This window comes from Lepisosteus platostomus, chromosome 5 (genome assembly GCF_059453375.1).
Source record: "Lepisosteus platostomus isolate fLepPlt1 chromosome 5, fLepPlt1.hap1, whole genome shotgun sequence".
NCBI lineage: Eukaryota > Metazoa > Chordata > Actinopteri > Semionotiformes > Lepisosteidae > Lepisosteus > Lepisosteus platostomus.
This window is the reverse complement of record NC_142615.1, coordinates 36,072,308-36,084,694: the sequence shown is the minus strand read 5'-3', so window position 1 is coordinate 36,084,694 and position 12,387 is coordinate 36,072,308. Positions and strand designations below refer to the sequence as shown.

The 12,387-nt window shown below is 51.1% G+C and overlaps 1 protein-coding gene and 1 pseudogene across 1 annotated transcript; one reads left to right on the top strand and one right to left on the bottom strand.

The window, feature by feature from the left end:
• Window positions 1-3,786: 3,786 nt before the first annotated feature.
• LOC148665949 (uncharacterized) lies at window positions 3,787-10,201 on the bottom strand (annotated as a pseudogene).
• Window positions 10,144-12,387, top strand: LOC148665948 (T-cell surface glycoprotein CD4-like). Its single transcript, XM_088631686.1, has 5 exons — window positions 10,144-10,267; window positions 10,412-10,744; window positions 11,074-11,352; window positions 11,650-11,934; window positions 12,259-12,387. The coding sequence occupies exons 1-3, from the start codon at window positions 10,225-10,227 to the stop codon at window positions 11,103-11,105; spliced, it is 408 nt and encodes a 135-aa protein (XP_088487812.1). The 5' UTR covers window positions 10,144-10,224; the 3' UTR covers window positions 11,106-11,352; window positions 11,650-11,934; window positions 12,259-12,387.

Here is a 12,387-nt window from a genome sequence, read left to right as displayed (position 1 = left end):
TTATACGGATTACTTTAGACGTCTATTATACGTATATGGTTAGAGGTCTATTATACGGATAACATTAGAGGTCTATTATACATCAAAGATAGATTTTATAGGTGTAGAAACAAGTAAACCAAGCCAATGATTAGGTTTAGAAATTTATTCTGAAAATACACATTCACACCTGAAACATACGTATTTCAAATTATACATTGTATACAATCAATCAACAATCAACATATGGGCAATAATCATAAAAAACACAACTAGTCTTAAACTTCAGCTACAAATTCTGGTAACATGGCAATATACAGTATAGTAATGACAAACACAAAACTAATTACATTAACACACTAACTCAAAACCACAGTTTGATTCAAATATACATTTTAAAATGTACAACTTCTATATTTCCAAGAAAAAAAATATTACAATGGAAGTTAAGACGATTTTTGTCCACTATTTGCAAACCCTGTCTAATTGTCCTAACAGTTAGAACCAAAAACCTATTATTTTCAGAGTCCAGATCTCCTGGCCCCCTGCCTTGCATATGCATTCTTCAAGTAACACATTGCGTGCTCCTTTATTTCTTTTTCTGTTGATGTAGGGTGGGACTTCAGCACCGCAGCTAGGAGAAAATTATATAATATTACTTCCCAAATAAATGATGATTAATATCTTCTTTAGTATAATCTAAAAAATGAACGGTTTACTAAGCTCAAAGCTGAAATAAATGTATAGAATTTGGCTTGCATCATAGCAGTTGAGCAATAAAGTCTGTCCTAATTACCCAAATTTTGAAAGTACAACATAGAATAAGAATAAGAGAAACGGCAAAACGATTTTGTGTCATCTTCCCCATTCACACTATTTTATGTGCCATTAAGAAAGCACATAATATTAAGAAAGATCTGTATGTATTCAGATAGTATTATTATTGTTCATACTTACTCGTCAAAAGAGGATTGCTGAGATATTTGCAGATATACTTCTACGTTTGAAAAACGTGTCCAAAATGGTGACCAACGAATACTAGCAATGCATTGTGGTATATAACCGGAAAATATGCTGGGTTCGATATTTTCTCAACGTATGCGTTTATTAATGTTGTCGATATTATGGTTGAAATTTAACATTGATAATACATCGCGGCTATGTGCCCCCTGCTATGAGCTGATGTGCAATTTTAACGCATGCAGTTAGTAAGGATCGGTCACTGTTGTATGGTATTATATATAATGACATTATGGAATAGGATGGGGACAGGCCTGGCATCACGGGGGGAGGGGGGAATGTCGCCCCTTCAGTTTTGGGCAAAAAGATTTACCTAACTTAATTTGCGCCCTAAAAAAATAGTTGTACTTTGTCAATGGTCAGACAACACTAAATGACACGAACAGTCACTCAGTCTGTTTGATGGGCAGGAGGGCTATCCGTCCAGGAACTGCACATATCAGTGTCGTTATTGAGTGTCAACATTACGATCTTGTTTGCTCAGGTGGACCGATTCCTTGCAGTAGTTTATCATTATACTTAAAATCGTTATATAACTAGGACTAGTTATAGCAGTCTGTGCTTTCTGTTGGTTTTACAACATTTTTTTCTTAACGATTCAGAACATCCATGTAGCTGCAAAAATGAACGCTTATGGTACTTTTCGCTCCAGGCAATACAAACCGTGAGAGTGACGAAAAATGTGAAACTGAACTTCATCGCAAATACCAGATTGCTAGTCGTTATCTTCTATCATGAAGCACTAATCAATGGCATAGCTGCGAGATTTCATTTGGGTAGCTGCACCGTACAGCTCCGTTTCAACCGAAATATCACCCCCCCTCAGAATTTCAGACGCCCCCCTACAGATTTTTCCCCGGGCACCACGCAGTGATGGGGGACGGGGTGTCCAGGAAATGGTATCAACTTTTGTCAAGAAAATAAAAATAGAAACTCTATAGGCACTCAAACATTTTACTGTTTTTTTTTCAGGCAGGTGGCAAGACCCCCTCAGCAAAACCCTTGTATGCCAAGCTGTGGGCATTGATTCGTCGAATATACGTATATTCACGGCGAAAATACGGCTATACGTATATATACGTCGCCTCGACGTATAATCAACGTCGAATTGCAACCGTAAAATCGACGACCTTAATAAACGCATATATAACGTCGAAAACACATCTAACACAGTGCCTGAGGCTTTTTACAGTATGTATCGTGTGTGCCGCAACTAGGAGTATACGGCACTCTGCACAGTGTACGAAGTAAATTATTTTCGCAGTAATTACTTTACACGTGTATAATAAATATAGTAATAAATATAATAAATTAATTACTGCGAAAAAGTAATTAATTTACACGTGTATAATAAATATAGTAATAAATATAATAAATTAACTTCGTACACTGTGCTTTGATATGGATGTTCATTTGAAGTATTTGAGGAAACTATCAAGGATCTCAGAACAACCAAAGATACATTTGGGCATCTGCTATTGGTAAAGATTAATGAATACAGTAAGTGTGAAGTTTGCACACACACGAGAGAAAAAAAAAACGTTTTAATTCACTTCATTAAACTGACGGTGTGTATAGCAGAGGATGGTTTCAATCCATCGATCCTGGGTTATGGGCCCAGCACGCTTCCGCTGCGCCACTCTGCTGACAGCTGTCATGGTGTGATTCAACACAACTGCTCTATCTTTGCTTTCTAAAAGTGCGCCCAAGATGAAAAGTCTAAAAGGTAAACGCAGACGTCACTTTGAGCACTTGGTCTTTTATAGTACAAATATCACACGCTGCACTACATGGGCGTGTCTTCAAGATCGTTGTGAACCAAAGCTTCTGCTTTCCAAGGCAACTGATTCTTTCGTCGTTAATTCCCAAATCTTCAATGAGAATCAGTGAAATGAAAACCAAACACATGTACACACTCGCGTCCTAGCGTGAAAGAAAAAAGATGGAAGCATTTGAGAAATAACAAGAGTAGTCTGAACAGCTCCAGCCTGTCAACTGCTCTACAAAGTGATCGCTACCTCCACACCCAGTTTATAACACTGAAAATGATTCAGGAAGCATAGCAAAGGTCTAAAACCAGCGGTTGAAAAGCATCTTGATACGTAAAATGACAATTTCTCAAAAGTAATATCTTCATCTTTGAAATATTGTCATCCATATATTTTCGTTTTTCTCTTTTTTACATATCACGCTTTTGAGAAATAAACTGTCTTGTAATGAAGGCTGCATTAGAAAATGTGTAACTAGCTTTGTTCAATTAAAACCGGCACATCCCAGTGGGCAAAAGATGTAGAATATACGACTATTGAACCCATACCTTTTAAATTGTAATCAACAAATGGCTAATCATCATAAAAAAACACAACTAGTAAACTTTAGTTACAAATTCTAGTAACATGGCAATATATATATAGTAATGACAAACACAAACCAATTACATGAACATGCTAATATTTGACTCAAAACCACATTTCGATTCAAATATAAATTAAAAAATTTACAACTTCTATATTTCCACGAAAATATTATTAATGTATCACAAACGCTACTTTCTAAAAAAGACAGAATTAAACTGTTTGTTTTGTGTCTCATGGTGATCCTCCTCTCGATATGAATGAAATGTTTAATATGATCCCTCGAGAAAAAAAAAGAGGCCATTTCCGCCTGGAATGATTGATGCCCCATCAAACATTTTGTAATATCCCCGGAAGTTCATACAGTAGAATCCTGGTTCGTGGGTAAACAAGACTAAGGAAACGAGTTGGAAACTTGATGTCGAACTGGGATTTAGATCACCTGAAACATTACGCTACATTGGGCAGTATGTGCCAGAGAGTGGCTTTTTCACTCAGATGTTGATCAAAAGCTCAAGCAGAGGCTTTTGTTCCGAATTTAGCTCAGGTCTGATTTTCTTGTTTTGGCCAAGATCTGAACTTTGAATTCAGCGACTACTTGGTCTGCTTTGTAATTCAAATATAGATACAAATGTCACGGTTTTTTTGTAGATATAAAGGTGTTCTCTGTTTTCAAAGGATAGGTACTTAATTGGCTTTATGATTTGGTTTTGATTTTGTATCGTTGTGTTATTAAGTTTGTGCTTTTTGTGTTTTTAACGTATCATGAACTTATTTTTGAAACAAATGCTGACAAAGGCAAACATGGCACACATCTGTTTATACCAGCGGTGGATTGTGCATTTTTTTAAGTACAATCTACTGTGCACTTTTGAGAGTATAATAGGTTCGATATAAAGTGGCAAAAATATTGTAGCATTTGCAGGTTCTTTTTCAGAACTAAAGAACAGTGGAGACGCGATTAACCAAGCACTGACTTTATTTAACAACCACACCAAAAACCAAACACAGGATCAACACACACATGTGGAGACTGACGAACACGTACAGACATTTAGGGTGGTAATTACCTAACAACACACTATACTTTTACAGGACTACACAGGGCACTAGAATTACTAGGACATTATTTACACAGGTAGGGTCAGCCGCTGGTCATCGTGCTTACCCTCAGACTCTTCCCAGCTACCACTCCCAGCGGTACTACGAGCGCCTAGGGGCGCTTCCTCCTTACCACCAGGCGAGGGCGTTACACTGCCCCCACCTGAAGCGTCTGGCGTCTCGCCGACGTCGAACACCCCCCTCAGGCTGTACTCGTATTCGGCCAACTGCTGCGGAACCCTGCGTGAGCGGCCGCTGCGCCGCGGTGACGGCTGGCGATCCACGGACGCCCCACTATCGGCTGGCTCCGGCCCCGGCTGCTCCTCTGGAGCCTACCCACACGGCTCCTCCTCCCGGGCCCGGTAGGGGGCCAGGCGGTCTCGGTGCAGGACCACCACTCTCCCCCGTGTTCGCAACCGGACACGGTAGCAGACCTCGCCCAACACCCCGAGTACCTCAGCGGGCCCCTCCCACGACGGCGCCAGCTTAGGGCTGACGCCTTTGCGGCGGCGCGGGTTGTACACCCAAACCGAGTCCCCGGGCTGGAAGGCAGGCCCCCTGCAGCGCAGGTTGTAGTACCGCTTCTGCCAGATCCCCGCCTGTGTCAGGTGGGTCCGTGCAAAGCTGTGCACCCGCTGCATCCGTTGCCACAGGTCCCACTTGTAGTCCGGTCCAGCCGGCGGTGCCGACCCGTCTCCGGGCGGCGGGCCGAAGACCAGGTCCACCGGTGTTCGCATTTCCCGGCCCAGCATGAGCGAGGCCGAGGTGCACCCGGTGGATTCCTGGACCGCGGTCCGATACGCCCAGAGCGCAAGGGGGAGGTGGCGGTCCCAGTCCCGATGGTGCCGGGACACCAGGGTGGCCAGCTGGGTGGCGAGCGTCCGATTAAACCGCTCTACCAACCCGTCGCTCTGGGGATGCAGCGGGGTGGTCCGCGTCTTAGTAATCCCCAGGTGGTGGCACACTCTGGCGAAGACCTGGGACTCAAAGTTACGCCCCTGGTCACTGTGTAACTCCTCCGGCACCCCCAGCCTGGCAAACATCCCCTCCAGCAGTGCATCGGCCACCGTGGGGGCACTCTGGTCCGGGAGGGCGTAGGGCTCCGGCCACTTCGTAAAGTAGTCCATGGCCACCAAGACGTAGCGGTTCCCGGCCTCGGTGCGCAGAAACGGGTGTTGTTGGAGGGGGGCCCGAGAGCGCTCGGGGGGACCCTTCTGTGCCACGCACACCGCACACGTTTGGCAGTACCGCTCCACGTCCCGGTGGCAAAGACCCCAATAAAAATGGCCTCGGAGACGCTGCAGGGTTTTTTTACCGCCGAAGTGGCCCACACCCGGCTGGCCGTGCACCGCTCGGAGCACCGCCCCGCGGAGCGACCGAGGCACCACCAGCTGCCACCGTACCTCGCCACTGGAGGGTACCCGCCACCCCCGGCGCAGCACCCCGTCCTTTACCTCCAAGGCCTCCCACAGGGCGCAGAGGGCCTTGACGGACTTCGGGTGCGGGATGAGCTCCTCTCGCGTAGGCCGCACTCCTGCTGCCCTCCAGCGGAGCACCGGCCCCACGTCAGGATCAGCTGCCTGACGCTGCGCCAGGTCTGGCAGGCCCACCCCCAGCGGCCCCTCCCGGGCCGTGGCCGCGGCGCTCACCCCCGCCACGGTGCGGACAGCCTCCTCACGCTGCTCCCGCCGGGCGCAGTGATGGCAGTCCGCGGCCTCGCAGGGGCGCTGCGAGAGAGCGTCGGCATTGAGATGGCGAGACCCCGCACGGTGCACGACAGTGAAGTCGTACTCCTGCAGGATCTCTATCCATCGCGCCATCTGTCCCTCTGGCTCCTTAAAGTGGAGCAGCCAGGTGAGGGACGCATGGTCGGTCCTCAACCGGAACCGGGTCCCAAACAGGTACGGCCTGAAGTGGTGGACCGCCGCCATCACCGCCAGCAGCTCGCGACGGGTCACGCAGTAGTTCCTCTCAGGCCTAGTCAGAGCCCGACTATAGTAAGCCACTACGCGCTCCCCATCCGGCCCCTCCTGCGCCAACACCGCCCCCACCCCCGAGTCACTCGCGTCGGTGTCGAGAATATACGGCAACCGCGGGTCGGGGTAGGCCAGCACGGGGGCCCCCACCAGAGCTTCACGCAACCGGCCAAAGGCAGTCTCACAGCCCGAGTCCCAGTCAAAACGGCGGCCCTTGTCGGTGAGGCGGTGCAGCGGGGCAGCGATGCTGGCAAAGTCCCGGACGAACCTCCGATAGTACGAGGCCAACCCCAGAAAGCTGCGGAGCTCCGCGACGGTGCGTGGAGTCGGCCAGCCCCTCACTGCGGCGACCTTACCTGGGTCCGTAGCCACCCCTCGCGGTCCAACAACATGTCCCAGGAAGGTCACCTCCCGCCGCAGGAGCTCGCACTTGCGGGGGTTGAGCCTCAGGCCAGCACGGCAGATGCAGGCCAGCACCGCCTGGAGGTTCGTCAAGGCCTGGTCGAAACTCCGTGCATGAACCAGCAGATCGTCCAGATACAACACACACTGGTTCCGCGGGACCGATGCCAGCACCCTCTCCATCAGCCTCTCGAACGTCGCCGGGGCATTGCACAGGCCAAAAGGCATGACAGTAAACTGCCAGAGGCCCTGGCCGATGGAAAAGGCCGTCTTCGGGCGAGCATCGGGAGCAAGCGGTACCTGCCAGTAGCCGCAGCGGAGGTCCAGGGAGCTGAACCAGGTCGACCCGGTGATGTAGTCCAGGGCATCATCTATCCTCGGCAGGGGGTAGGAATCTTTCCGGGTGACCTCGTTCAGCTTGCGGTAGTTGACGCAGAACCTCCACGAGCCGTCTTTTTTTTTTACCAGTACAGCTGGCGCCGACCACGGGCTCGCGGAGGGCTCAATCACCCCCGCTGCGGCCATCTCCCGGATCTTTTCCTCGGCAGCGGTCCGCTTGGCATGGACCATGCGTCCCGGTGGGATGCGGATGGGCCGAGCGTCGCCGGTGTTGATCTCGTGCTGGACCAGGGCAGTGCGGGTGCAGTCCTCATCTCTCGCCGCAAAGAGGTCTTCGTTCTGGGCGAGTAGCTCCTGGAGCCGCTGCCGCTGGTCCTGATCGAGGCCCTCGCAGCTCCGCTGGAAGAGGTCCTCAACGGCACACCTCGCTTCCACGCAACGCTCGGCCCCCGCCGCCGCCTTGTCTGGCCCCCCGGCCAACTCAGGGGCAGGATCCGGCACGCTCGCTCCCTGGCTCGCAGGCCTGGTCTGCCCCGGCGACTGACGCCGCCGCCGCCGCCGCCGCTGCCTCTTGTTCCCCTGGCTCCGGCAAGCCCGCATCCCTCGGCCTTCGCCGGACCTGCCCTCCACCAGGTGCAGTCGCTCCCCCTGCCACACCAACTCCTGCCGGTCCAAGTCCAACCTGGCCCCCACTCGCTGCAGTAGGTCCAGCCCCAGAATGCAGTCCTCCTGGATGGGTGCAAGGTAGCAGGGGTGGCGCACCGTCACGGTCCTCAGCCGCAGGCTGGAGGCCTCCCATCCTGGGGGGTTGGTGCCCTCGGTGTCGGGGAGGACGCCCGGCCGAAGTAGGGTTACTGATGAACCGGTGTCGAGTAGGGCCTTGCAGGGTTGGTCCTCAATCAGTGGAGCCAGGGCAGTGGAGGTACAGGCCCTGGCTACAGCCGACTCGCCCCACGGTGGCGTGAGGGGCGCCGGTTTTTACAGCGCTCTCCGGAGCGGGGGTTGAGGTGTTCAAGGGCGGCCTTCCCCTTGGCTGAGCCGCCCCGTTCCCGTTTCCCGACGCCGATCGGGGAGAGCGAAGTTCGGGTGCCCGGCAGAACCGAGCTCGGTGTCCTCTCTTCCCGCAGCGGTTGCAAATCAGCGTGCGGGGCTGTTCCGTGGCGGTCGCTGCACGGGCTGGCTCCTCTTCCCCCTCGCTGGATTCCTCCGTCGCCGCCTCGATCAGCCGGCAGGGCGCACTGCGTCTGCTGGCGCTGCCAGTCACCCCGAACACTACCTCAGCCCGTGTAGCAAGGGCCAAGGCCTCCTCCAGCGATGTTGGCGTGGCCAGCTGCACGTGGCGCCGCAGCTCCTCGGGCGAGAGGGCCTTGAGAAAGGCCTGGAGAGCCATCTCCCGCTGCGCCTCCCGGGGGAAAGTTGGGTATACTCGGCGGGCGAGGAACATGACATCCGCGGCGACCGGGCCCAGTCGCTCTCCTGGTTGGCGCCGCCGCAGGGCCAGCCTCTCCCGCATCAAGTCCGGCGCCTCCTCTACACCGAAGCGCAGCTGGAGGGCTGCTGCCAGCGCCGTGTAGTCGCCTCTGTCCTCCTCCGGGACGTCCAGGAGCACCTGGCAGGCCGCTCCTTCCAGCGCCGCCGCCAGGTGGCCGGCCATCTCCGCCCGGCTCCAGCCATTCGTCCGGGCCGCGAGCTGGAACTGCGCCTCATAGGTCTCCCAAGGCGCCTCACCATCGTAGCGACCTGGTCGCACCCGCGCCGATGGGTGTGGGAATCGCTGATCGGCTCCAGCAGGGAGGGCATCCTCTCTCCGGGGCGGCCGCCCCAATTCTACTGGCGGGACCACAACTGGGTAGCCCTGGTAAGGGCTGTGACCACCTGTCGCACCCAGGAGTTGCTCAGGCTCCCTATGTGCGCCGCCGATGGGTTCTGCATCTTTCAGTGTCAGCCGGCGCTTTACGGAATCGGGTAGTGTCTGCCACAAGTTGTTCATTCTGCCTGCTTCTGACACCAATGTAGCGTTTGCAGGTTCTTTTTCAGAACTAAAGAACAGTGGAGACACAATTAACCAAGCACTGACTTTATTTAACAACCACACCAAACCCAAACACAGGATCTACACACACATGAGGAGACTGACGAACACGTACACACATTTAGGGTGGTAATTACCTAACAACACACTCTACTTTTACAGGACTACACAGGGCACTAGAATTACTAGGACATTATTTACACAGGTAGGGTCAGCCGCTGGTCATCGTGCTGACCCTCAGACTCTTCCCTGCTACCACTCCCAGCATGCCCAGCAGCACTACGAGCGCCTAGGGGCGCTTCCTCCTCACCACCAGGCGAGGGCGTTACAACACGATACAGTTTGCACCCCGTGTAAGCACAGTCGTGTAACCACGAGGTCGCTCATACCCGTCGTCCGTGCGATGAAATCGATCCCACTGCCTAAAACCGAGTCAGATAAATGCTGTTATTCCGTGACAATTGTGCAGACGTGTATGATCACACACTGCACCGGGGAAGGTACCCAGGAAACGCTTTGAGATCCTCAATCTTTCTAACCCCCCCGCGTCCTCTGACACACGAATAGCACTCTGCAGGTCTCTTGTGATTCACTCCAAGGTTGAAAGAAATCGGGACTAGTCTGGCTGACAGGTGATACGGCGGCTGTACATAGGGCCAGTGACGCGTAGTTCACATTTCTGGGCGAGGCTGATCTCGGATAATCAGCGCGCCGTTTACGAAAGCAAGTAATGTTCTTGAAAACTGTTCGGTCTGAGAAGTTTCTCGAATTAAATGTCATTTCAGTCATTGCTTGTTTAATCACAATAACGGTAAAAATGGTGTTATACCAACACCCGTTTGCTCTACAGTACGTGTGTAGTATTGTGCATGCCCTGAGAGCTCAGTGCAAATAAGAATTTCAGTGTTCACGAACACAGGGCAATGAACTCCTCACTCTGCTACTACTAAAGCATCAGGGTCATTGTTTTCTGTTATAGCTTTACTCCTGTCGCTCATATCCTTACTGCAGGTCCCTTATCATGTTGGTCCTGAGTATCGTCCTGACGGTGTTTTACTCTCAAGGTAAGAGATGAGAGTTCTCGTTCCCTCGCCTGTGAAGAAATGCTGTCCACAAGCAGTTACAGTCACATCCAGAGAGCTGTGTCTCACTGTTGTGTGTTTTAAGGGAGCTGAAGTCTCTCTCTGTCTCTGTCCTCTGTCTCCCAGTGTGCTCTGCTCTCCTCTCTGTATCTGGGCTCTATGGGGACACAGTTGCTCTACCCTGTGATGGGAGCTCCTACAGAGACACTCTGGAGGAGAGAAAGATTATACAGTGGGAGACAGCTGACCGCTATATGCTGGAGTTCAACAGAGGGCTAAACCCCACTGGCCCTGGGTTCGAGAATAGAGCTGAGCTGTCCAGAGAGAGGATCAGAGATGGGGATTTCTCCCTGATCCTTCATAACGTGACGTTCTTGGATGAAGATATCTATGAGTGTCGATTTGTGGATGACAAGAGCAACAGGAACTTCCTCGAAGATGTGAAGCTCACAGTTCTAGGTAATCTCCTTTTCCTTCCTTGTGATCCGGGCAGTTTGAGGGAATCGGGTGTTTACAGTGTAGTGATTCCTGACTCGTGTCGACTAACCTGACCTACAGTTGTTTTCTCTCTCAGTTCTCTAGGGTGCACCAGCATCTTCTGTTTATAATTTTTTTGCCTTCTCCTTCATCCCAAACCCCAGACCAGGGCCCTTGGTGAATTTGAGCCGGGGTTCAGCTTAAACAATGTTGACTGAATTCACTCTTCAGGACAGACAGGGAATTCTGGGAGAAGGCCATGTGACTTGTCTGGTCTTGCTGACTGATCACTTGTCAATGTCTTCCTGTAGGACATGAGGAGAACATCAGTCTCTCCTGGTGAGACCCCCTCAGTGTCCCTCTGCGCACACAGCAGGCTTTAGAGCTGTGGTTCAGGCCTGAGGGAGGAGAGTCTCGCAGGCTGTGCTCTGTGCTCAACAGCACTGTGACCCCAGACTCCAGCAGGCTGAAGGCCTGGGTTCAAGACCAGGTGCTGAAAATCTCCAGTGTGAGAGCTGAAGACGGGGACACTTACACAGTGCAGGACTCCCAGGGGAACCCCATCAGCACTGTCCACATCACTGTGGGAGGTGAGTAGTGGGGCTCCAATGGGGAACTTGCACAGTGTGACTCTTTCACAAGTGTCAGTCCCTGACATCTGCATTTATAGGAGCTAAATGTGATTAGGTATTGATTTCCTGATATTTAAGGATTTTTCATTATAGCACCTGAATATATTTTAACTTAAAACTCTAAATCAGTGTTGCTTTTATGAAACTATCTTCAATTTCAAGACATACTTTCTCTTCTGAGTGCGTGCAGTCTTGACAGCTGTTTAATTGCTGTCTGCATCATTCTTACACTCTGCTCCTTTCCTTGAATTTCAGCTCGATCAGAAGTCCTCACCCTGCGGTCTGAAGACAATCTGACTCTTCCTCTCCACACTGCTGCTCCAGTAGAGGTGCTTTTTGATCCTGCAAGATCTGCCCAGTCTCCCAGAGTCTTATTGAGCAGCGCAGGGCTCCCTGGCCCCAGGTACGAGCAGAGAGTGTTGGTGCAGGACGGCCCTCTGACACTGCGCTCCCTCACTCCAGCTGATCAGGGCAACTACACAGTGAGGGACCTTAAGGGAAACGCCATCAGCACTGTCTCCCTCACTGTCACTGTGGGAGGTGAGTCTTTAGTACAGGAGAAATTGAGTTAAACTGATCTCCACCTGAACTTACCTGCATATAAAGAAAATACTTGACTTCAGCTGTTTTAGTGCTGATTTTCTCCTGTGGTTTGAAACCAGTCACACCGGTCCAGTGTTTCAGCTGGTATTTCAGAAACTGGAGTTTTCCAGCTCCTCTCCTGGTGTTTCTTGGGCTCTGAGCTGGGATGTGAAACCGGGCAGCAAGAACGCTGTCAGACACTGGCTGCTAGATAGTTTTTTTTTCCTTCTTGCTGTTCTAGATTTGCTTTCTGTATAACTGTCTCTGTTCTTGTTTTTTTAGAGATGAGGAGTGTGTCATGGGTTGGAATTATTTTAGTCATCACAGCAGCAGTGGCTGTGCTGATGAGTGCTGGACTGGGTGCTGTTGTGTGTAAGAAATGGTTGAAGATGAGAGAGGAGAGAAGCATGA

Coding starts and splice junctions, on each gene's coding strand:
- LOC148665948 (XM_088631686.1), top strand. CDS start 10,225: ATGTTGGTCCTGAGTATCGTCCTGACGGTGTTTTACTCTCAAG. Junction 10,268..10,411: donor GACGGTGTTTTACTCTCAAG/GTAAGAGATGAG, acceptor TCTGTCTCCCAG/TGTGCTCTGCTCTCCTCTCT. Junction 10,745..11,073: donor TGTGAAGCTCACAGTTCTAG/GTAATCTCCTTT, acceptor GTCTTCCTGTAG/GACATGAGGAGAACATCAGT.